We start from the raw sequence: 26324 nt of genomic DNA on the forward strand, positions 1-26324 counted from the left end.
TGTAAACAGTGTACTTTTTTCATATTTTTTCCATAAAGTATACAGTATTAAAAAAATAATAATAAAATAAAATAAAATAAAAAACACTTCCAACAAGCTGTAGGTAAAAAAAAAAATTGGGGGTGGGTGAGCTATATCTTGTCAAAAGCACCAGTGTCACCACAAAATTCTAGTGTTTTCCCATCTCCAAATTCATAATTTAACCCCGTTCTTTTTTACAGAAAAAGGGAGAAAGGTACACAAAGGTTCCAATAATCCTCTGTTGTGCAGATGGAGAATGCATTTGGCACAGGTGACGAGGCATACACTTTCCTAGACAGAAGAGAGTGCTTTTGGAAAAAACTGACTGGCTATAGCACAGAGTGTAAATCCAGAAGTGTTGTGACTGACCTGTTGGAGAAAGTGGGAAAAATACACTTTCTTGAGTGCAGAGCCCATTGTCTCTTTGCAGACTGGTGCGTCTTCCAGAGCATTAATTCCCAAAGCAAAGCTGAGCCGCAATCTGGACCTTTGTGTATCTGATGCTCTATGACCTTTACATTTTAGAGAATGTAGAGTGATGGACACACACACACACACACACATTCCCTCATAAACCTTCTAAATAAAATGTGTGTGCGCACTTTAATACACGGTTTATGAGGACAAAAAATGTGTATAATGGCATGGGTATTACAACATATACACGGTTTACCAAGCTTTACCATTGTGAATGAAATGTCTTAAAAAACAATAAATGTGTTTTTTAAAATTCAGAAAATGCCAGTATTTTCTTTGAGGGGTAGGGTTAGTGTTAGAGGATATAAAATACAGTTTGTACAGTATACAAAACAAGCCCCCGTAAACCGTATATACAAGTAAATGTGTGTTTGTAAGAGAATGCATTATATGTCTCATTTTGAAATGATCTTTCGGCAGCATTTTCTTCTCACCAAAAGCAATGAAAGCCGAATCACTTGAAAAGTTGATGGATTTTGGCTGTAGAGAAATTCTATCCTTGGCAGATGAACCTTAGATGAAATCACAGAGAAAATATGAGGCAGTGCTGCCGCACCCACCACAGTGCAATGAGACCATCAGGAGCGAGAAAGAATTGAACTGTCTCTAACACATGCAACATAATAAACACTGTGTTTTGTCATATTATCAGTTTTAATTACCATGACATGAATATGAATTCAAAAATCACACACCCAATAACATCAATAATCATGAATGTATTTTTCTTCTGAACAAAGACACACAAATACAATAACTGTCATATACACATTTCTAATCTCTATAGGAATCACCTCAGGGACTTTACATTGAAAAATAGAATAGATTATTCTAAGCAGCATTTGATGTTTGTTAACATACAACATATATTTCCATTTTTAAAATATCTACAAGGGCTTTTTACAAAAATACATATTGATCATTGCAGCACAAGGACATTCAAGAGTCTATTCTAAACACATATTATACGGCTTCCACTTAAACACAAAGTCAACCTCTTTAATGTGAAAACAATTGGACAATAATATTTTCTTTTTCTTATTCTTTTCTCTCTTTTTTTTTACCTTGATTGTTGCTTAAGATTTCATCCAAATAGAATTTGTGTGATTCTATAAGAAGTAAATTGTAGCGAGTTTTATGAAGACATTTTTCTTTTGCTTTTTTTTTAAGTATTGGGGGGAAAAAAATCTGAAATCTGTGAAATTAGGTAGTTTTGTTCCATGCACAGACATTCAAGCTTTAGTTCTGCCACATGGCCTCTGTTTGTAAGTATAGTTATAAGGTAAGACAAACAGTTCTTAGCATGTGGTCATGATGTAGAGTGTCTTTGGTGTAATACAACTAGGCTAATTTACTGTAATGAAGCCTGTGTATGTGGTCAAGTAAATGCTTTAATTCTATTTTGCAAGAATAAACTATGAATACTTCCTTTACTTTGTCATTTTTTGATTCAGGATTTACTGACATAAAATTACATTCTGACATAAAACAGGCAAGCATGACTCAATATTCAAAAGAGCAATTATGAACATTATACCCATGTTTCTATAATTTGGGGGGGGGGGGGGGGGGGGGGGGGGGGGGCAGAGTACTACAAATTGTGATTGTGAAAGTCATTGCCTGTCAACCATAAACCAAAATAATGGCACAATGACAGTAAAGCTCAACTCTCTCTCAATTAGGATGCCAGGGAAGTATGATGGCATTGTAAAACCTCTACTCCAAGTTAATTTCACCTTTATTTTAAAAAAATGAGGCACATGTGCAGAGAAGTCACCAAAACGCTTAAAATAAAAGGCATTTGTGTGAGCACAGAGGTATGGCCTATAATAAATAAAATCCCTTATGTGGGCAAAATTAAAAACAGACCAGTTTAAAAGCCTTGGAGGATGTTGGAGGCTCTGAACCAGCCCAAAGCTTTAAACATCAGGAGACTTATAATATTAAACCACTAAATATGAATATTCTGTCATCATTTACTCACTCTCGAGTTTTTCAAAAACCTGTATGACTTTGTTCCTTCTGTGGAACACAAAAGGATTTATTTATTTTTTTTGAAAACACCTCTTTATAAATCTTTATAAAACGTCTGTCCACAGAAGCTCTTTATAAGATGATGTATGGGAAAAGGCACTGCCGCATATACTTGAGATTTTTATATCGTGACATTTTTTTTAAAAGGAGATACCATCATATTGATAAAGGCCCTTAAACATGACTTTTGTGTCACTTTGGTAAATGAACCACAATACACAAATCCCTGTGGCACACGGTAAGTGTCACAAGCTTCTATACACTAACTGATCCCAATAAAGAGAGCCAAAGTAATTAAACAGAAGAGACAGGTAGAGTATATCTTCAGAACTGGACATGTCCATTCAATTCGCTGTCTGTTGATAGGCTGAAATTAGTGCAGGATATTTCAATCTAGCCAAAGTCAATGCGTGGTCGATATTCAAGTACCATCGGGTAGGCCTGGAGAAAGAGACATGTTGTAGATAAGTATACAATATACAACATTTTACGGTACAGTGTGCAAACTTAAAATACATAAATGTGACCCTGAACCACAAAACCAATCTTAAGTGTCAATTTCTTTGAAACTGAGATTTATGCATCATCTGAAAGTTGAATAAATGAGCTTTCCATTGATGTATGGTTTGTTAGGATAGGACAATATTTGACCGAGATACAACTATTTGAAAATCTGGAATCTGAGGGTGCAAAAAAATCAAAATACTGAGAAAATCACCTTTAAAACTGTCCAAATGAAGTTCTTAGCAATGCATATTACTAATCAAAAATTCAGTTTTAATATATTGATGGTAGGAAATTTACAAAATATCTTCATGGAACATGATCTTTACTTAATATCCTAATGATTTTTGGCATAGAAGAAAAATCGATAATTTTGACCCATACAATGTATTTTTGGCTATTGTATACCCCAGCGACTTAAGACTGGTTTTGTGCTCCAGGGTCACAAATGGATTTGCATACAGATTTTGTCAAGTTTATTGGAAATGTATTTCTTTAACAATTAAACATTATTTTTAAAAATTTAAGTTGAAACCAAACTGACATACTCTCTCTTGATCACTGAGCTTATGGAACATCTATCTTGAATGTTTATACATTGCTGTTAAAGGGATAGTTCACCCAAAAATGAAAATTCTGTCATTAATTACTAGCACCATTTTGAAGAGTATCACATATGTAAACCACGTTTGCAGCGTATGTACGCGGATATGTTGTTTACGTTCAGATCAAAGCATAAACAACGTAAACAGCGTATCCTCGTACGGTGCTGCTGGCACAGAACAGCGTATGTTGTTTACGTGTGTGATACTCTCCAAAAAGGCGCTCTATAGGGTGACGCGTTGAGGAGATGAATTGTTGAATTAAGTCGTTGTTTTTGTTTTCTTTGCACACAAAAAGTGTTCTCGTAGCTTCATAAAATTACAGTTGAACCACTGATGTCACATGGACTATTTTATCGATCTCCTTGCTACGAATTTTGAGCCTTGATCGTGTAAGGATCCTTGCTGTCTATGGGAGGGTAAGAGAGCTCTCGGAATTCATTATAAATATCATAATTTGTGTTCCGAATATGAACGAAGGTCTTACAGGTTTGGAACGACATGAGGGTGAGTAATTAATGACAGAATTTTCATTTTTGGGTGAGCTATCCCTTTAAAAGTCAATCTCTCTATGGAGAAAATGAATGGAATATGGAACTCTATTGCAGAACTCTATTGTAATGGTTTTAATCTAATCATATTTTGAGTTATTCTTTTCAATTTTAAGACATTTTCAATCTGCACTGAGAACGTGAGAACATCTTCACAGCAGTACTGACGGGTTACATGAAAAACTCTAACACACACACATTCTCATTCTCAAGTACACTCAAACATCACTCTCAGAAACCTGTTTATAGAAAGCAAGGGAAGGAGTTTTCTGTACTGTACCAGAAAAACAGGAGATGAGGTGCCGGCTCTTTCTGACCCAGTTCTGTGCCACTTCAATTTACAAGGATTTCATTTTTAACCACATGTAGCTTTTATATCCTCAGGAGCTGGTCAGAAAAAAAAATTGTTGCGACTTTTTTTTTGGCAGAATCCCAAAACTGATTATGGGAATCCTTGTTGAATTCTCAGTTTATTTAAAGTCAATTTCAAGATCTAGGAAAGCTATAAGGGAAGTCTTTCTGATTTGACAGTATGCATGAAATGTGTGATAAATTTAAGTGATAAATGTAATATTCACCAAAACAATTATAAATGGGGATGTCAACTGATAAATTATATTATATTATGGACTAAAAATGGCGCCGATGATGGCAGCTATTGTGCATTGCTCTTCAGTGTTTGTACTGTTTTTGTTTGTCTTTCCTGTTTTTTGTTTTTCAAATACGATCAGTTTTACCAGGGATGATCTGCTGAACATTCGGCAGAACACACCACAAAATCCTTTACCGGATTTTGATTTTTCGGACGTTTTGCTGGACATTGTAGTTGGCGGAGCCGTAGCTCTGGTCAAACGCTACAGGAGGCGCAGACGGGGGAAGCGACCTGGAGCGCTCGTGAAGCTTCGTCAGCGTGGATTTCGAACGCCGTTGCCTAGCATCCATCTGGCGAATCTCCGCTCTCTACCCAACAAAACGGACGAACTCCTTCTGCTCTCCCAGACAAACAAGGATTTGTCTAACTCTGCTGCCCTGTGTTTCACAGAAACCTGGCTGAATGGCGACATACCGGACAGCGTGCTACATCTGCCTAATTATCAGCTGATCAGAGCAGATCGCGACGCAGAATCAACGGCGAAATCGAACTAATGCTGTTCAGATCTAGAAACGCTCTTCATTAACTGCAAGCCGTTCTATTCGCCGCGGGAGTTCTGCTCGTTCATTCTCGTGAGTGTCTACATTCCACCACAAGCGCACATGAGCACAGCTTTACAGAAACTCGCTGATCAGATCACAGAGAGTGAGCAACAACACCCGGACTCTGTTTTAATCATTCTCGGGGACTTTAATAAAGCAAATCTCTCCCGCGAACTGCCAAAATACAGACAGCACATCACATGTTCCACCAGAGACAGTAATATATTGGATCACTGTTACACAACAATAAAGGAGGCATATCACTCGGTTCCACAAGCAGCTTTAGGACTCTCTGATCACTGTTTGGTTCATCTTATTCCGTCCTACAGGCAGAAACTTAAGTCTGTAAAGCCTGTATTAAGATCTGTTAAAAGATGGACTAACGAAACAGAGCGGGATCTACAAGCCTGTTTCGACCTCACTGATTGGACTGTTTTTGAAGCCGCTGCCATCGATCTGGACGAGCTCACAGAGACTGTAACATCTTATATCAGTTTCTGTGAGGATATGTGCATTCCTAACAGGACTCATCTAATCTACAACAATGACAAACCATGGTTCACTGCAAAACTCAGACAGCTCCGTCAGGCCAAAGAAGATGCTTACAGAAAGGGGGATAAAGTCTTGTACAAACAGGCCAAATACACACTGGAAAAGGAGATCAGAGTGGAAAAGAGGAATTATTCTGACAAGCTCAGGAAAAAATTATCTTCCAGTGATCCTGCTTCAGTGTGGATAGGAATGAAGGATATCACCAGTTACAAGACACCATCCCCCAGCACTCTGGAGAATCAACACCTGGCAGACAACTTGAATGACTTTTATTGTCATTTTGAAATATCACCCCACACCCGCCCTGTACACCTCTCCACACAACCATTCACACCTCCAGCAACCCTCCTCTCCCCCACACCTACGATTCAAATCAACGAAGAAGATGTGTGCCAGGTCTTCAGGAAGAACAAAAGAAGGAAAGCACCAGGCCCAGACGGTGTGTCACCAGCCTGCCTAAAAATCTGTGCTGACCAGCTGGCTCCCATCTTCACACAGATTTTCAACAGATCACTGGAGCTGTGCGAAGTCCCCTCATGCTTCAAACGCTCCACCATCATCCCCGTCCCAAAGAAACCCAAAATTACTGGACTTAATGACTACAGACCTGTGGCCCTAACGTCTGTAGCCATGAAATCATTTGAAAGACTGGTTTTGGCTTATCTTAAGGACATCACTGGACCCCCTGCAGTTTGCCTACAGAGCAAACAGGTCTGTGGATGATGCAGTCAACATGGGACTGCACTCCATCCTGCAGCATCTGGACAGACCAGGGACTTATGTGAGGATCCTGTTTGTGGACTTCAGCTCCACATTTAACACCATCATCACGGAAACCCTTCAAAATAAACTAACCCAGCTCTTCGTCCCCACCTCCGTCTGCCAGTGGATCAACAGCTTCCTGACAGACAGACAGCAGCTAGTAAAGCTTGGTAAATTCACATCCAGCACTCGAACCATCAACACTGGAGCTCCTGAAGTTCGCAGACGACACCACACTGATCGGCCTCATCCAGGACGGTGACGAGTCTGCTTACAGACAGGAGGTTAAGGAGCTGGCTGTCTGGTGCAGTCTTAACAACCTGGAGCTTAACACGCTCAAAACTGTGTAGATGATTGTGGACTTCAGGAGAAACCCCCCTGCTCTCCCCCCACTCACCATCATGAACAGCACTGTGACTGCAGTGGAGACATTCAGATTCCTGGGCACCACCATCTCTCAGGACCTGAAGTGGGATATTCACATAGACTCCATTGTCAGGAAGGCCCAGCAGAGGTTGTACTTTCTTCGCCAGCTGAGGAAGTTCAACCTGCCACAGGACTTACTGAAACAGTTCTACTCTGCCATCATTGAATCCATCCTCTGCACTTCTATAACTGTCTGGTTCAGCTCAGCTACCAAATCTGACCTCAGAAGACTACGGAGGGTAGTACGGACTGCTGAGCGAATCATTGGTACAACCCTCCCCACTCTACAAGAACTGTACTTATCCAGAGTGAGCAAAAGGGCTGGTAAAATCACTCTGGACCCCTCACATCCAGCACACTCCCTCTTTAAACCGCTACAGAGCTCTGTGCACCAGAACGGCCAGACATAGGAACAGTTTCTTCCCTGAGGCAATCCATCTCATGAACACTCAACAATAAACATGGAACACACAACTATAATACACTATCCATTCACCACACTCACTAATTTTATCTTTATTTTCTCATTTCTAATTTGCACATACTTAACCTGTACATACATAGTTGTCTATATTATATATTGTGTTTTTGCTGCTTTGTACATTGCCTTTTGGTTAATTGTTGTTATTCTTTTATTATCTGTGTGCTGTCGTGTTGCTGTCTTTCTGTTGCACTGTGGAGCTTCTGTCACTACAACAAATTCCTTGTATGTGTAAACATACTTGGCCAATAAAGCTCATTCTGATTCTGATTATATTATATTATATTTATTGTTTTGTTTAAAATTAACATTTTAATCATTAAATTTAATCACAGGGGCAATGGAAATGTTATGTGGTTAAAAAAAAAAACATGGTGAAATGTTCATGAGCTGTACTTTGACTAAAATAGAGCCTAAGTGCTGGCTTTTCCACACAGATGGAAAGTCATACACTTATCAACAGGGACCCTCATTAAGATGTGGCATTACCCTATGATGTCCCCTGGTGAGTTGCAAGAGGATATGCTTGGGTATGAAAACAGAGTAGAGACCCCCCCAGTGGAGCGTCTGTAACCCCCTTCACCACAACAGCGATCCCTGACCCTGGACCTCATAGCTCCATACTCCATGACAGCCTTGTGTAAAAGTGAAAATCATAATGCTAGAATTAACTCTGAAGTGCATGCCCAACTGAGGAGGGGGATGTGGGACTGACTCGACTTGTTTTGAAATTAAGTATTAAATTGGTATGGCTCTCTTAAGTTTATTGCTTTAAATTTTAAATACCATGTAAAGCCACACAACTTGCTATGAACCTGCTTTGAGTAATAGGGTCTGCCGCACTGCTCATCCCAGTGGAAAAGATGAGAGGAGATGAGAGGATTTAGATTTCACACATGAGAAGTGAGGAAAGAAGGAGACACTGGTATTCTCATAGCTTACATTTTCTCCTCGAAGCCTCCAGCGGGTCATGTAGATAAACTCCATGGTGTGGTCTTTACCCATGATCTCACCATTGCATAGAACATCTAGCTGCAGAAAAAGTTAATGACTGTCAGAGCAATTACTTTGTATGGGAGGCCAAAACAGCCAAGCAAACTTGAAACAAGCAAAACATAAACAGCAGAAACATGATAAACATGAGAATATGGTGATTAATTGGTGAAACACATGCAATTAAAATAAAAGACACATGTTTGAGTCCTAAGAGCATATTTCATTTGGAGTGTTTCTGTATGCCAAGGTCATGGGTTTGACTACCAAGCAACACATGTACTGATAAAAGATATAGGTTTTATCACACTATATGCACTATATGCTTAGCATTAACGTGTCTGTAAAATGCATAACAACATCGTGGTGTCTTTTTTTGCTTACAGGAAAAATGGTCACATAGACTAAAGATATTCAGGTTTTACCTCATAAGAACTGGGAAGCTTTAACTTCAGACTTAAAAACTTCTTGATTGTTCCAACAGTCACTCTTGTTGAGCAGCGAATGAATTTTTTCATTAAGCCCTGGAAAACAAGGCGAAACAATTTATCAAAATTCCAAAATGCGACTCAGTCAAAATATTATGTTTTCTGAAAGATTGTGTGACACTGAAGACTAGAGAAGTGGCTGCTGAAATTTCAGCTTTGGCATCACAGGAATAAATGACACTTTAAAATACATTAGAACAGAAAAAAAAAAAATAATAATAATAATAATAATAATATTTCATTATATTACTAAAAAGAATTAAAGTAAAAGAGAATTATTTGCAACAAGTGAGATACTGGCAATGTGGGAGCCGATAGAAAGGATTGAGCTTTGGAGTTGCACTGATTGATACCAGGCTTTAGAAAAGAATGAGGATCAGCCTCGACTTTAATCTTAAAATGTCAAACACACTGATCTTGAGGGAAAAATCTGATCCTGGATCACCTTTCCTTTAGAAAGGATAAGGGGGCAAGATCAACACAGTAAGAAGATAAAAGAAAAAGACGACATGGAATGGCACGCATAAAGTAGGCAAGCCTAAAGGAGGAGGAGAGATAATTCAAGATGACTAACCTTAACAATATTCTCTCCAATCTGCCCATTGTTACGCAAGCAGTCTAGACAGATGGCTATCTGCGGATCACTCCTGTGGTAGTCTCCATCACCTTTAACATCATCATCTTCATCCACTTGGGCCTTCTTACATACAGGGCCATCCTCTAGAAAAACAAAACAAAACAGAGTTGCTCATGTTAAAGGATTGTCATTTAAATCACTTTATCAAATGGTCTGAACTGTTGTTTCATCTACAGTGCCTTGCAAAGTTTTATGCTGCTGCCTTATGTTAAGATGCTTTAAATTACTTTTTTCCACATCAATCTACACTCCATACACCATAATGGTAAAGAAAAAAAAGTTTTTTAACATCTTTGCAAATTTATTAAAAATAAAAAACTTAAATGATTCCATTGCATAAGTACTCATACCCTTATCTGGGACAGATGGAATTTAGCTCAGGAGCATTCATATTGCTTGTAGGTGTTACTAGACTTTGAGTGAAGGTAACCTGTGGCAAATTCAATTCAATGGGTATGATTTGGAAAGGCACACACGTCTTCATTAAAGGTCCAACAGCTGATAATGCATGTCAGAGTCAAAACCAAGCCCTGAGGTCAAAAGAACTGCCTGTAGAACTCAGAAACAGGTTTGCGTCAAGCCACACACCTGAGGATGAGTTCAGAAAAAAAATTCTGCTTCATTGAAGGGAAGCATGTAGTCTCTGTTACCCTTAATGGAAGAAGTTTGAAACAACCAGGATTCTTCTTAGAGCTGAGAAAACTGAGCAATTGACGAAGAAGGACTTTGGTTAGAGTGGTGACGGAGAACCTGATGGTCACTCGAGTTGAGCTTCATGATCACATGTGGAGATAGGAGAAATCTACAGAAGGACAAACATTACTGCAACACTCCACTGATCTGGGCTTTATGCCGGTGTGGCCAAACTCAATCTTCTCCTCAGTGAAGACAAAAGAAAACACACTTGGAATTTACAAAAAAAAAGCATAATGGACCCTCGGACACTGAGAAACAAGAATCTCTGGTCTGATGAAACTCAATTCTAAGCATCATGTTTGAAGGGAACCAGCTCTGCTCATCACCTGCAGATTACCATCCCACATGTAAAGTGTGCTGGTAGCATCCTCATTCTATGGGGCTGTTTTTCAGCAGCAGGGACTGAGGGACTAGAAGAAAAGCTCAATGCACCAAAATATTAAGATAGCCTTAATGAAAATCCTAAGCATTTTCAACATTAAGCGTTGTGTTATTTAATGTATTAAGTGTTAATTTCTTGTTTATGACTAACTAAAACTGCTTTGACACAATCTGTATTGTATAAAGAACTATATAAATAAATGTTACTTGACTTTTATTTATTTTTATTTTAACATTTTTCTGACTCCCAAAAATGTTTAAAATGCAAAATCCCTGTATGTCTATCAATCTACATGTGAAAATATTATCATTTAGATTTGATGTGAAAATTGCATAAATTTCATTAAAAATAAAATAAAATAAAATAAAATGAATAAATATGTGCCACATTATGTGCTCCCCTGACAAAGCAGGGCACAAAAGTTAAACTTTTCAGACTCATAGCTAATGCAAAATAGCATCTGCCTCTTTTCTCAGGCTTTCTTTCATATGAAATAGATAACATTCAAAACGATGCTCTTGGGAAAATCATGAATGTGGTAATTATCTCATCATTAAGAACTGCTTACAGCTGCAAACACTTACAAGTTGCCTTGGAGACTCCAAGTATTATGAAAGTCATTCATTTTGGTTCATAGATTGAGCATAAGAGCTGCCGATTACGAAGATTGTAGTACACAAACAAAAAACTCATACATTCCAACAAATCACACAAAACATCTTTTTTCTAAATGGGGCATCCCAAACAAATAAGGCGATGTAATTTTACTACTGATGTGATGAAAAACAAATGAACGGCATGTTCTTGTGTGTCTTCACCATCATCCAATATGGTCTTAAGGCAGAAATTCAACTTCAACCATCTTCATCATGCAAACCCTCGTTAGAGCCAATTCTAACTTGCTGGCCAGTGTGTTACTTAATCAAATTAGTTTGATGGCACTCTGAGAAAAATGCAGTAATGCTTAGAATAGGTGTTAAAGGTTGACTGAGGGTACATTCTAAAAAATGCTAGGTAAAAATCAGTGTTGGGTGTAACTAGTTACTAAGTAATTAGTTACAGTAATTTAATTACTTTTCCCTTGAAAAGGTAAAGTAAGGGATTACTCTTTTTTTTCTGTAATTTAATTACAGTTACTTCTTATGTAATTGAACGTGATACTGTATATAGACTGTAGAGCATTTATATACAATACAATACAATACAATAGTGGATTTAACACCACAATTTAAAGTCTAACCTTAAAATGCATGCGTTTTATGTACCCTTCTAACTTTAAATACATTGGTGAGTTAATAAGAATATTGGTAACACTTTAGTGCCCAATTCTCACTATTAACTAGTTGGTTATTAGTATACTGTTATATTGGCCTGTTTAGTAATACTTAAAAAGCGCATATTAATGTCTTATTCTGCAGGACCTTATTCTAAATCCTTAATCCAACTCAATTCCTTCCCAATTCTTAAATTTAACAACTACTTTACTAAGTAATAATAAGCAGTAATTAGGAGTATATTGAGGCAAAAGTCATAGTTAATAGTGAGAATTGGACTCTAATCTAAAGTGTGACCAGAATAATGTATTTATTTGAAAGAATTAAAAGTACGGTTTCAAGTCTTTCCTTGTATCAATAACTTGTTGCGGTTGATATAGGATTTAGAAAGTAATTAGTAATAAGTAATTAAATACTTTTTGGAGAGAGTAATTTGTACAGTAATCTAATTACACTGTTAAAGATGTAATTAGTAACTAGTAATTAATTACTTTTTTAGAGTAACTTACCCAACACTGGTAAAAATATGGACAAACCCCGCGATTGGGTTGTTTTCAACCAATGGTTGAAACGGTTAAATGTTTAACCCAACCTTCTGGGTAGTAACCCAACCGCTGGGTCAAAACAACCCAATTGGCCTATCGGTAAGCCCCGCCCACCTTAGTTACTGTTGCTCCCTCGGACAAACAAATGGAGTTACTCACTTTCTTACAATGACAGCTGCAGTGTGAAAATCTTGTCCCACGATGTTTTTGCACAATTTTGGACACAGAAGGCCACCAAATGGGAATTAAATATTTCATGGAGGGATTTATAAAATATTTAAAAATAAATACGGTGGGAAACTCGAAGCGAGGGTTGAAAGACCACAATGCAAGCTGGAGAAGTCTCATATTATGGTCGGTCATCACGATCGCAGATGACAACATGCAGGATCAACGCTGTTCATGTATCGCAGGATACGATTAAATTAATTTACATTTAACCAGCTTAATATGGATAGGCACTGAAATGTACAAGACGCGAGAACAGTTCGCTATTTAGGTTTTACGTTAGCATGGACTCGTTTTAGCCAGATATACCTTGCTAAAGCACATGATGGCATTAACGTTCTGCTTGAGCAGATGAAAATTGTAATTTAATAAGTGTATGACAACCAGAAAATGAACGTTTTTGTCTTCATTTGTATTGGGGTTGAATACTTAGGGACATTTTGCTCTGTTTTGTTTGGATTCAGGAAATGTAATAAAACAAATTATATTGCTCATCCTCTCAGGATACCTGGAATCAGTGTTACAAGTTCCCCAGGCACATCTTTTTTTCCATTTTTGAAGCAAAAACCCCATAAAACCGATGCAAGCTTGGGATCTTCCAATGTTTCTCTATGGCGCTGAAACCTAAAGATGTCCGAGTTCCGCTCCCCGTGCAACTGATACTCGACTGCCATTGGATAGTCTGTGTTCGAGGGGAGGGGCTTACCGATAGGTCAATTGCTGGGTTTACCCAGCGCTGGGTTATATTTAACCCAGCATTTTTTAGTGTTGTGAGCCTAAACTGCAAAAAAAATAAAATAAAAAAAATAATCAAATTTATTTTACCATGGCATCACTTATACAATTTGGAATTTAAAAAAAACAAAAAAACTTTTAACTAGATAGTTGCCTTTATCTTACTATTATTTATATAGCACAATTATTTACATTTCATTTACATTGTTTTATTGTAACTAAAAAGGTGTCTGTCTAAAACGCCACATTAAGTCTAAATTTGGTCATACGAGTCAAGCTTTCTGCAAAGCCATATATCCATTAAAGTCTATCAGTTTTAAAATTTCAGTGCTTATCTTTAGCTGTGACTGTAGAAAACAGTTGTACAGAGTGACTCTGTAGTAGTTCTCTCTGGAGTCAAGGGAGCAAAGTGACACAGATACATCTATATTGATGACTCACATCTTACTACCTACCACATCTGAGCCAAGGTCAGTGGAACACAGTGTGGTAGATTCATTTGAGCTGTGAAGACATTACTTGATAAGGAACAAAAGTGATACAAAACATCTGATGAAAGAAGTTTAAATCCGGATACAGCAGAGTAACCTGGCCTATCGGATTCAAAGCCAGGAGAGCCTAATGTGTGAGATTAAAGGGATAGTTCAGCCAAAACCAAAATGTCTGTCATTATTTACTGAGTCTTCTGCCATTCCAAACCCAGATCACTTTCTTTCTTCTGTAAACCACAGAAGGAGATGATAGGGCGAATTTTCTTGCTGCTCTTTTCCATACAAAGAAAATTAAATGTGACCAGGAGCTTTTAAACTGCAAAAAGGGCAACAGGGAGCATACATGTATCATAACACTAGTTCATATAACCTGTGTGTTCAATCCCTAGTCTATTTGGGATATTTTTACAGAGCGTTTTGTCATTTTCAGAGCTAGTAATTTTCACAGCTCATGGTCTCCACTCACTTTCATATGGAAAACAGCAGAGTCAACATCCTGCTAAAATTCTCTCACTTTTCTTTCAGGTTTGAATCAAAAACAGTACATGAATGACACAATTTTCATTTTCAGGTGAACTATTCCTTTAAAATTGTTATGCTTTGAGTTAATATGTTTATAGGGTGAGTGCAGTTGTAGATCATGTCACTGTTTGAGTCATTTACCATCAGGACTTTCTTTCAATTTGTTTCTTCTCCAGAATTCAGTCTCTTGCTGCTGTTCCTCTGGAAGAAAATAAAAAAAGACAATTAAACGCCAGTTGATATATGGTATCTATATATGACACAAGAGTTACTTCAAATGGCAAAATACATACTTTCTCTAAGACCAGGCACAATTTTGAAAATGACTTCTTCTAGAGTGTTGTCCAGCCTTTGGAGAAAAGAAATACACAGAAATGTGAGCTACCAGAACACCAGCCATGCTAATGTCGCTATCACGTCTGTTAGCAGGTTCAGGTTAATGCTGCTCTATGCTCTTGTTATCATGTTATCATTCTGTCTGGTGTTGGGGTGGAGATGTATTACTGGTGTGGAGAGGCAATCTTGTGCAGGGTTAGTCTCACAGCTGACACTCTGGCTCCAGAACATAGTCTGGCTGTTGCTTGGAATGCCTCTCAACCAGGATCAAATTCACTGCCACTTTATGACCCCACACTGCTCAAAACCAGGCAACTGAGGGTAACAAAAAATCTCTCAGATCTATTATAGGAAAGCTGTTAGATTTTGTTCCAGATTTCTTCAAAATCAAATAGATTAATCTCATTAATCCTTATCATGGCTTATGTTGTTGTGTGCTCTACAATGTTACACTGAATCTGATCCCAGACCACTTGAAGCAGATTTTTTTGAAAGGGTTTTGAATTAGTAGTAGGATATCATGGACCAGTGTGGTTTACCTTAACATCTCCAAAGGATTTGTTTCATGAACCTGGATACCACATTTTGGGCAATCATTGCTGTCCTCAAAATGCTGGACTATACAGCTTTTACAAACTATACAAAAACAGAAAAAAGAAGAAATTATACTTAAGTAACAGTAAATATCTGTGAAATTTACAGTAAAAAAACAGCAGCTGTGGCAACTTCACTGTAGAAATACACTTGTCTAAGATGACTATGATTTCATCATCCTACAGTATAAGTCAGTGGTTCCCAACCCTGGTCCTGGAGGCACCCCAACACTGCACATTTTGCACGACTCCGTTCTCTGACAATAATTTCAGGTCTTGGAGTCTCTACTAATGAGCTGATGACCTGAAATGATTAAGGAGACATGCAAAACATGCAGTGTTGGGGTGCCTCCAGGACCAGGGTTGGGAACCCCTGCTATAAGTAATAAAATGATTTGTTCTTTTTTTACTTCTAAAAACTATATATTTTACATTGCTTTACAGTATTTGATGTCCTATTATATCTATTACAGATTTTCACCATATATAGCAACAGAACTTCCCATTTACCAATTAGATTTTACTGTAACATTTTTACAGTTTCTTACTGTTAAAATTACAATAATTGTTTATGTTACATTTCACAGTTGAAATTCCCTACATGTGCAAGAATGACCACAGACTACAATTAAAACCAAGTCTTACAAACTGGCATTTAGATAAAGCTTTAGCTGGCTTTGTTTGGCTAGTAAAACATCTATCATTTTCCACCAGCAAAATTGTAGCAACAATCATTACCTTATTGCTCTGTAAATACACACATACAAGCTACCAACACACACTAACTAAATCAAACTGCTTTACCTCATGAGTAAGTGGGAAAAAATAGCCACTGCCCACCCATATTAACCACTGACATTGATACACGACACAATCAGGTCATCACTGTTTGTAATAATAAGTTGGGCAGGTGGCTAAAATACAGTGTATTCTAAAACAAATGCCTAGTACATCCAAGATATTAAATTATTTTTATGCCATTAATTAACATTAAATATAAGCAAAAAAGTGATTAAAATAAATACCAAATAATATAAATAATAATACATTTTACAATCTAACTTTCTCATATGCCACAATCAAACAATAAAGGACAAATTGCAAACTAACTCCATCAAGAAACTAATTTGTGTGAAAATAGCTTATGCTTGAGGAGAATAACTGTTGTCATGGTGACTGATCTACAGATGACAGTGACAGTGTGTTGGTCATGTATCTTAAAAATGAGGGAGATTTCACATCTAGTACCAATATAATGCAAAAAGGAAAGTAGGTCACTTACACCTGACAATGAAATGATAATTAATTAACACTAAATCGTGATGTTCGCATACTCTCTGTGGATATACATATGCGCCTAATCAAGCATTATGAAATTAACTGTCCCTAAAATCATTAACAAAAGCAGGAGCGGGATTTTTCAGCTTAAAACATGCAACAAACACTGGTCTAAATAGACCTACTGTAGCAGTGAAACAGGTAGGTCTGCACTAAAATACGATAGTTTTGTTGGACACGTTGATTCATATATTAAACAATTAACAATTGCAGTTATGTAAAGTTATTTCCTTATTCTGCTATCCTAACTTTGTATGGATAATTACATTTTTCACCTGAATTTAGCATTGATTCTTTTCCACATACGCTGTCCGTGACACTATTAGAACAGATCATTTTTGGGTCAGAGCCCACCGGCTGACAACCACTGCTAAATCATCATTAAAATTTTCATTAAATTCTCATTGAGACTGTAGATACTTACAGGTGTGCAGGCACTCTGTCACAGTGGTGGGCTTGATCAAGTACCCTTTACAGATATAACAGGTGATGAAATGGTTGAAGTCCCTCACCGGGTGTTTCCTATGTGATGTCATTGTCAAGTTACCAAAGGAGGGATGAAGGAAAAACAGATGGTGTACGGATGAAGTGGAATGCAACTTCAGCCTCTCTGTGGCTCAACTGCAGTATTCTGCTGAAGGGCCCCTGGCCTTCTCTTCCTTCATGACATCATGGAAAATTAAACATGCCCTTAAGACAGACCTGTGGATGTGGATGAAACAATTATCATTTATATGAAAACAAATTTAAATCATTGAAAGTTGTTGAAATTTTTTTTTACTTTTATTGCTTTGTGAATATTATATCTTTGTGTGTAACATTAGCCTATAATCTTTGTATGTTAAATATGCATTCAGTAAGGCTGCGTTTGAAATCGTACTCTCTCAGTAGGTACTTCTTTTGAATTTCTTATTTAGACACCTTTAAAAATCAGTGTTTCTCAATTCCAGTCCTGGCTGACACAATGCAAATTCCAAATGCTATTGCACCCTTGAAGGGCACTTTTGGAAGAGGATGTCATTTGTTAGGGCGTTCCAAACGGAAGTGAACACCTCAATCCCTCCATGAAAGGCCCTTCCACAAGTCCGATGGTCCATAATTTATGGTCATATGACCCAAGGTGGCTCATCCTCATGATTTTAAAGCTAGATGGTGGGAGAGTTTGGGTTAACGTATTAACAGAAAAATGTTGGGTGTTTTGTTGTGAAATATTGCAAACAATTAATATTAAGTTTAAATAAGTTTCATAAGTTAGAAATATGTTTAATAGTAGATGCGTTGGGTAATTGTGACCTGCACGGTTCAAAGAAGAGATGGCAACTTCAACGCACACACACACATAAAGCATATTTTAAAATCTTCATTATAAAATGTATATTTATTTGTAACATATTAACAGCAATAATAATAATAATGCTATAACATTCCATGTGAAGATAATAAGAAATTACATAGTCTTTCATGGCTCCCTTTGCCAAGGGCATTCCAAATGGCTTTATTATGTCACAGAACTCCCCTGCTCTCTCCAAAGTCCCCACTTCAATGGCTCTTCTTCCCTTTGGAGTGAGCAGGGCATAGGGATGCTCACTTCCGATTGGAACACTTAGAAATCTCTCCTAATGAGCTGATGATCTGAAGCAGGTGTGTCTTAGACAGACATTCAAAAAGTGCAGAGTGGTGCTTCGTCGGACCGTAACGGGGAACCACTGTTCTATATAGTATGGATATTCACCACATTGTCATTGTCAAAGTCATGTGACCTTCAGCCATAGTCAGAAGTTATGGCTATAAGAGATGCAGCAAAAACCGGAAGCTAACAATAAATTACATTTTCTACCATCTCCACCTACCCCAACCCTAAACCCACCTGTTACAATAATGCAAAAATAGTAATTGATGTTGTACAGTGTGAGAAAAATTATGCTGTATTGATGTGTGCATGCCCAGTAGCTTTTGCTGTATTCCTTCTAGCCTTAACCATAGTCAAGGGCACTCTGGAGTGAGAACAATCATGGCCGCCATATTGAAGGGTCATTCTAAACTGAAGTACTCAAAACTGGCCACTTCAATGGGCCCTTTGGAATGAAGAATTTTGAAGGGTACAACTGATGAACACTTTGCTCCCATGATACTTTTTTTGCAGGTTTAATTGTGCACTGCAGCAAGTAAAATGCTGTACTAGCTGTTGTTTATGCTCACTCTTATTCATGACAAAAATACCAGTGATTATGGATTTTATTCTGACACCTACTGAAGTATGTTTAAAGTGAAGCTGTTTGTTTTCCTTTCAGGTCTGTTTTTCTGTCTATTTTTCTACTACTACTAATATGACACATATAATGGTCATTACAGGATTTGGTGATTTGTGCTAGTACACGGTAGGTGACTACATCCAATCCTTAATCTATGGTGTAACCTGTTTGTTTGGATTTTTATTTTTCCATTCATTGTTGATGTTGGTGGATTGATTGTGCATCCTCAAATCTTGCCCTACAGGGCCAATGCCCTGCAGAGTTTAGCTCCAAGCCTGATCAAACTCACCTTCCAGTGATTTTATAATGATCCTGAAGACATTATAGATTAGCATGCTTAGGTGTGTTTGATTAGGGTTAGAGCTAAACTCTGCAGGAAAGTGGATCTCATGGGCCAGATTTGAGGATCCCTGTTGTACATATACCGACCCATACTCTAGACCAGTGGTTCTCAAACCTGTCCTGGAGGACCCCTAGCCCTGCACATTTTGTATGGTTGTTTCTCAATATGCGTTCTTCAGCGATCTTGCGTCCTTGTGTTCTCGTTCTACGTCATCATCAACCGTCGAAGTTCAGTTCCAATTCTCAAGAATGCAAGTACAGAGGACGCATGTAAGTGCCCAGATATGTTCTGGATATTGAGGATGCGTCGAGTGCAGACTTGAGAGAATCGAGCCGTTAGAAATCCCAGAAGACGCTGCGGGTGTACGGTGTACGGAAGCCTGTAAGCTTTAAACTCACTCCCGCAAATACTTGATGGCTCTTGAAAGTAAACATTTATTGTTTAGTTTTGCTTAATTTTAATAAAGTGGTAAAACCGGTGAAAGTCTGCAGTATTTTATTATAATATTAAAATGAATCGTAACATAGTCATAGCTAAACATATAACACTGTAAAATAAAACGATATACAATTATATGAAAATAATATCTATAATAGTATGAAATGTTTTGACAGTTATGACATTTGTTTGTAATGTTATGTTATATTTATTATTCATTGGCCACTGCTTATGCTGAGACTATGCGGTCAGTTAAGCAAGAACGCAGTACATCTCATTTCTCACAAGGATGCGTTCTGTGTTCTCGCGTCCTTCCGAGGTCGTTCTTCCAAGGAAGCCTTGCAAGACTGGTCTCCACTAGAACACAAGTCCGTTCTCTGCGTTCTTGGAATTGAGAAACAGCCCATGGCTGTGTCCAAATTCAGGGTCTGCATCCTTCGGAGTACTCATTTGAAGGATGTTACGTCACAGCGCCGCGACGAAGGCTGTCCAAATTCGTAGGATCCTTCAAATGCGGCCCACAAATACGTCCTCCTTTTCCCCGAATTGGAAGGATGGGTGTGGTGGATCCTTTCCCGTCCTGCCTATCCCATAATTCTTTTCGGCAGAGCGTAATGGCGGACGAAGCGAGCGGTAGCGGAGTGGGAGAGGAGTTTCTCTGACAAAACAAGCTAAAGTTTATGCTTCGGCTCAATGAATTTGTAGGAGAAATTAGTAGAATACTTAAAAACTGTCTTGTAGTCTGATATAAAAAACTCTCCGACAACAAGCAAAGAAAGTATTTAATTTATTTAATTGCTTTATTTCTTCCAAAATAATTGAAATGAGGAGAATAACTCTTTGTTTGTCCATTTTCCCGCTTCTTGCTTGGCGCTGTCACGGTTGCTAGGCGACAGGATATGAGCAACCGGTAAGGGAGGGAACTGAAAGAAGGGTAGGCTGTCCAAATTCACAAACACCGACTTCCGGGTTTTGCGGACGTAGGAGGATCCCTCCTCCTTCAACCGGGTAGGAAGGATCCTAAGGAGGATGCAGACCCTGAATTTGGACACAGCCCATGTCTCCCTTATCTCACACACCTGATTCAACTCATCAGCTTGTCAGCAGAGACCTGAATTGGGTGTGTCTGATAAGGGATACATACAAAATTTGCAGGGCTAGGGGTCCTCCAGGACAGGTTTGAGAACCCCTGCTCTAGACCAGTGGTTTTCAATCCAAACGCACCGCCCTGCACATTTTATATGTCTCTCTTAGTCTATCTGACACAGTCAGTTCAGTGCATGGAACTTTCACCTAATGAGCTGATGATCTGAATCAGGTGTGTTAAATAAAGGAGATGCACAAAATGTGCAGAGGTCCCCAGGACCAGGATTGAAAACCACTGCTCTAGACAAGTGGTTCCAAAACCTGTCCTGGAGGACCCCTGCCCTGTACATTTTGTATGTCTCCCTAATCAGACACACCCAATTTAGTTCTTGCAGTCTCTTCTAATGAGCTAATGAGTGGGATCAGGTGTGCTAGATAAGGTTGACATACAAAAGGTGCAGGGCAGCGGGGCCTCCAGGACACGTTTGGGAAGACCAGGGGCGGGGCCGGGCATTGCATTGCCTTGTCACGCCACCTCAGAAAGAATTTGTGCCCCCTCAGTTTTCTTAATGAACTTATTTATTTAGTCTGCAGAGCACATAAAGGTATTCGATTTGAGCAAATCAATCAGCATCTTACTTGAAGCAGTGTAGCCTATCAAAGTAGGCTACCGTAAGAGCGATTCGCGAGTAGAGTCGGTTGCGGTCATCACAGTTTCTCCAGCGCGGCTGGCTACACAAGCTCTGATGATGACAGCTAAGTCACGATTTACCAGACTCACTCACTGTATTTCATCCCGTGCTTTAATAGGGTTACAAACTCTTTTCATGTTATATTAATGCTATAGCGTATTGTGTCATGTTTATCAAATTAAAACCGATTAGGAAAAGTGAATTTACACACAAAAGCTTGTTTTACATTGTTCCAGGGCCGGTGTCAAGGGGGGGGGGGGGGGGGGGGGGGGGGCATCCAAGTTGAATCAGGTGTCTTAGATAAGGGAGACATACAAAATGTGAAAAAAAAAAAAGTGAAAGTCGTGACGTATTGTCAAGTATGGTGACCCATACTCGAAATTGGTGCTCTGCGTTTAACCCATCCAAGTGCACACACACAGCAGTGAGTAGTGAACAAATGCACACACACACACCGTGAACACACACCCGGAGCAGTGGGCAGCCATGCTGCAGCGCCCGGGGAGCAATTGGGGGTTCGGTGCCTTGCTCAAGGGCACCTCAGTCGTGGTATTGAGGGTGGAGAGAGCGCTGGACATTCCCTCCCCCCACCTACAATTCCTGCCGGCCGGGGGCTCGAACTCGCAACCTTTTGATTACGAGTCCGACTCTCTAACCATTAGGCCACGACTTCCCCCTTTGTGCAGGACTAGGGGTCCTGAGGACATGTTTGAGAACCACTGCTCTAGACCAGGGGTTTTCAACCTTTTAGGACATGCGCCCCCCCTAAGTTTGTCTAATTTCACTCGCCCCCCCCCCGCGAACCCAAAGTGTGCGAACATCATTCACATATTGCTTGCTGCGTTTCCAGTGCGTAGCATTAAGAAACATAAACATATAACCAGTTTACCGGATTCAGTGTGATGGCTGAGCCTGTTTCTGAGATAACAACATGCCAATCTGTGGTTGGATTTCTGACATGACTAACCGTAAATCATTTTACACCATTCTCACTGTCGCCGAACAGCGGGAGTCAGATTGCCCCCTAGCGGATGGCTGAAGAATTGAAAGCTCGTATTCATAAATCTTCAAGGCAATGTCTCTGAATTAATTGATGCTCACGCCCCCCTTGACAGGTGCTGGCGCCCCCCTGGTTGAAAACCCCTGCTCTAGACCAGTGGTTATTTAATTCCAGTCCTGGGGACCCCCTGCTCTGCACATTTTGTATGTCTCCCTTATTTAACCATCTTAACTTGCCTTCTAGTGGCTTTGTTTTGCATGTCTCCCTTATTTAACACACCTGATTGAGATCATCAGCTTGTTAGGAGAGAGATCCATGAACTGAACCAACGAGCAGTTCTTATTGATGATCTCAATCAGGTGCGTTAAATAAGGGAGACATGCAAAACAAAGCCACTAGAAGGCAAGCCTGCAACCATTAGCCGAAAAAGCGTAACCGCTAAAGCTAACGCATTAAAAAATATCTAATATATAGTAATATATTACCTTTCAGCAATTGCTCTATTCAAAACATAAACAAAAGCGTCTAAGAACAGCCAAACGATGTGTGACCCCGCACCACAAAACCGATACAGATAACAGATATATTTGTAGCAATATCCAACAATAAGCCTACATTGTATGGGTCAAAATTATTAATTATTTTATGCCAAAAGTCATTAGGATATTAAGTAAAGATCATATTCCATAAAGATATTTTGTAAATTTCCTACCGTATCAATTTAATTTGATTAGTAATATGCATACAGGTCTGGCAGTACATGAGAAAAGAGAACCAGAGGCTGTTTTTTTTTTAATGGATGGCAATGGAGGAGATGCTTCACTAGGCAGAATACACAGCTTTTTAGAGGAAACGTCTTATTTAATGAATCGACAGCCTATCTGCTAATCTTCAACTTGTTTTACACTAAACAATACTTTTGGATTTAACTACTTTTTAGAGTTTACCATGAAAAAAAAGCCATTTTATAAGAGAAGTCACTGACTTTTTGCAACTGTTGGGATTCATTTTACGGCACTTCTCATTCATTCCTATGGTTTCCGTAAACGGCGATGGAGTAACGCACAACTCTGAAATTCAATGACGTCAAGGATGTAATGTGATTGGTTATTACAGTACACGTGATCCAAGTTAGCTGTTACACTTTCTCCAATAGTAAGTAATACAAACCCTCTTATCTCCCTATAGATAAGATAATCTCTGATGCAAAATGTGCAGAGTAGGGGGTCCCCTGGACTGGAATTGAGAAGCACTGCTCTAGACTAGGCTATGCTATTGCCGTCAATAAAGTAATGTTGTGTTTGTTGTCATATGTGACCCTGGACCACAAAACCAGTCTTAAGGGTAAATTTTTTGAAATTGAGATTTATACATTATGAATAAATAAGCTTTCCATCAATATGGTTTAAGATACAACTATTTGAAAATCTGAAATCTGAGGGTGCAAAAAATAAAAATATTGAGATAATCGCCTTTAAAGTTGTCCAAATGAAGTAATGCATATTACTAATCAAATTAAATTGATACGGTAGGAAATTTACAAAATATCTTTATGGAATATGATCTTTACTTAATATCCTAATGACTTTTGGCATAAAATAATTAATAATTTTGACCCATACAATGTAGGCTTATTGTTGGATATTGCTACAAATATATCTGTTATCTGTATCGGTTTTGTGGTGCGGGGTCACACATCGTTTGGCTGTTCTTAGACGCTTTTGTTTATGATTTGAATAGAGCAATTGCTGAAAGGTAATATATTACTATATATTAGATATTTTTCGAGTGCACCTTTAATGTTTCAGAAACTAGAACTTGTCTACAGGTGCATAATGACACATGCGCGTTAAGCCCCGCCCACGATCTTCAAAACGAAACCATTGGGTTAAAGTACAGAGGCTTCGAAAATGACAACTCATTCAATATATGTGTAACTACTTTTGTCCTTACAAAAAAAATCATGTATAAAGTGGGGGACTGGTATTATTTGGTAGAATAAGTAACTATTAACCGACACAAAATTTGGGCCTGTGAGCATACACATTGTCGTATTTTATAGCTAGTAGTTTTTATAACGTCCCTTATCTTATGTTGCGATCAGACTTAAATGAAAGGTGTTAACAAACAGATCCATTGTGGTTTTGTTATATAATATCTATACTCTAAATGTCTCAGTTGGTCCTCATAGGCTACGTCGCTTATCGTGGCATCCTCACGACAAAATTGTCTTTTTTTTTTTTGTCAAAATGATTCGGTTTCTCTTTACTTGGCCATCGTCTGTGTCATTCTGTGCGTCATCTTCCTGTAAAACCCTGCGCTGCGTTTCTCAATAACGAATAACGCGCGATCAGTGCCGCACTCGTTTTAACTTGCTGCCATTTATACAAGTGTCACTTTCCGTAAACGAGAGGCGATGCTTTATCGCTCACCAGTGCGCACTAAATAACCAGCTGTACCCTGACAACTAGTATCCTACAGAGACACAGACATGCTGACGAACTTGATATGACACGAGACCGCATTCCCATCCCACCCGAAACTTTACGATGAAGGGAGAGCGTGAAAACGACACAGCTGCAGTCAGACAGTAACGACCATCTCTTACCTTCTACACTTCATGGATCCACGTTGATGATGCGCATTGATTTTTACAAACAGGCTTGAACGAATTTGGGCTGTTGAAAGTGATGGTTGTAGTAGAGGCACAGAATACGGAACTGCTTTCATTTGAGATGATATGGGGAAGGGGGCGGAGGACTTTCCAGTTCTTGTTTACGCATTGCTGTTTTATTCATTCCATGGCAGACTGTCTCTGATTGGACACAAACTAGGGCGCAGCTTTCAATTACCAACAAGTCCAGTAACAGTTTAGAACCAGTTTATCAATGAAGAGACACAAGTGTGGCAGCCCTGTTATGATTATGACCTATTCAAGACAGGTACCAGCCGTTAACATGTGACTTGCAGTTCATGTCAGACAGGCTTGCATAAATAAGGAGCGATAATGTGACATTAACCTCCTCAGCCAACCTCAAAATAAATAAATTAAAATCCTGAGACATCTTCCCACAAATGACTAGCCTAATCAGTATGTCAGGTCAGGTGTTATGTTAAAAAAAAAATACAGAAAAATAAACATATGTTTGGAATAATGAGGTTGAAGTTTTAAATATATTTTTAAGTTTTAAATGACAATTAAAATGTAAAAAATAAAATACAAACAAATGGAAATTGGGTAAGATGGGGTAAGATGCTGCCTGGGGCAAGATGGCCTAATTTTGTGCCTCTGGAAAATGGTAACCTATAACTTTGTATTATATTCAGTACCAAACATTTTGGTGTCTGGACACATCAATGTTTTTAGATTTGTGTAAAGTAAAAATTTTTGTTTTTATTTAGATAAAATTAGACCCTTGTGGTAAGATTAGCTCAATTGGCACAGAAGGCCCCAAGTGGCATGTTGTTACTAGAAACATAATTTTTTTTTATTTAATAATTATAATACATGGGGCATGAACCGGAAGTTGCTGCTGACTTTACTTCAGTGCAGTGATGTATTTCCAGCTAGAGCCCTGCACGGGCCTCAAATTTAGGCCCTAGCCCGGCCCTGGCCCGAGACGCTCAGGCCCTAGCCCGGCCCACGTCCGA

At 38.7% G+C, this 26324-nt stretch overlaps 1 protein-coding gene across 1 annotated transcript; it reads right to left on the reverse strand.

Moving 5' to 3' along the window:
• Window positions 1–1560: 1560 nt before the first annotated feature.
• Window positions 1561–25428, reverse strand: LOC306857371 (polycomb group RING finger protein 5-B-like). The gene is made up of 9 exons (XM_079397287.1): window positions 25282–25428; window positions 17287–17564; window positions 15471–15567; window positions 14889–14944; window positions 14737–14796; window positions 9660–9805; window positions 9023–9121; window positions 8547–8636; window positions 1561–2973 (listed from the first exon to the last, which is right to left on the reverse strand). The coding sequence occupies exons 2-9, from the start codon at window positions 17396–17398 to the stop codon at window positions 2926–2928; spliced, it is 708 nt and encodes a 235-aa protein (XP_079253413.1). The 5' UTR covers window positions 17399–17564; window positions 25282–25428; the 3' UTR covers window positions 1561–2925.
• Window positions 25429–26324: the final 896 nt, after the last annotated feature.

The sequence above is a fragment of the Barbus barbus genome (assembly GCF_936440315.1).
Source record: "Barbus barbus genome assembly, chromosome: 38".
NCBI classification, from domain to species: Eukaryota; Metazoa; Chordata; class Actinopteri; order Cypriniformes; family Cyprinidae; genus Barbus; species Barbus barbus.

Bases quoted from the DNA above. Each gene is read 5' to 3' on its own strand.
- LOC306857371 (XM_079397287.1), bottom strand. From the start codon at position 17,398: ATGACATCACATAGGAAACACCCGGTGAGGGACTTCAACCATTTCATC. The intron at 14,945-15,470 runs GTAAACCACACT...TTTTCTCCAAAG, and splicing joins AATCCTTTGGAGATGTTAAG to GCTGGACAACACTCTAGAAG. The intron at 8,637-9,022 runs GTAAAACCTGAA...CTTTTTCTGCAG, and splicing joins AGCTTCCCAGTTCTTATGAG to CTAGATGTTCTATGCAATGG.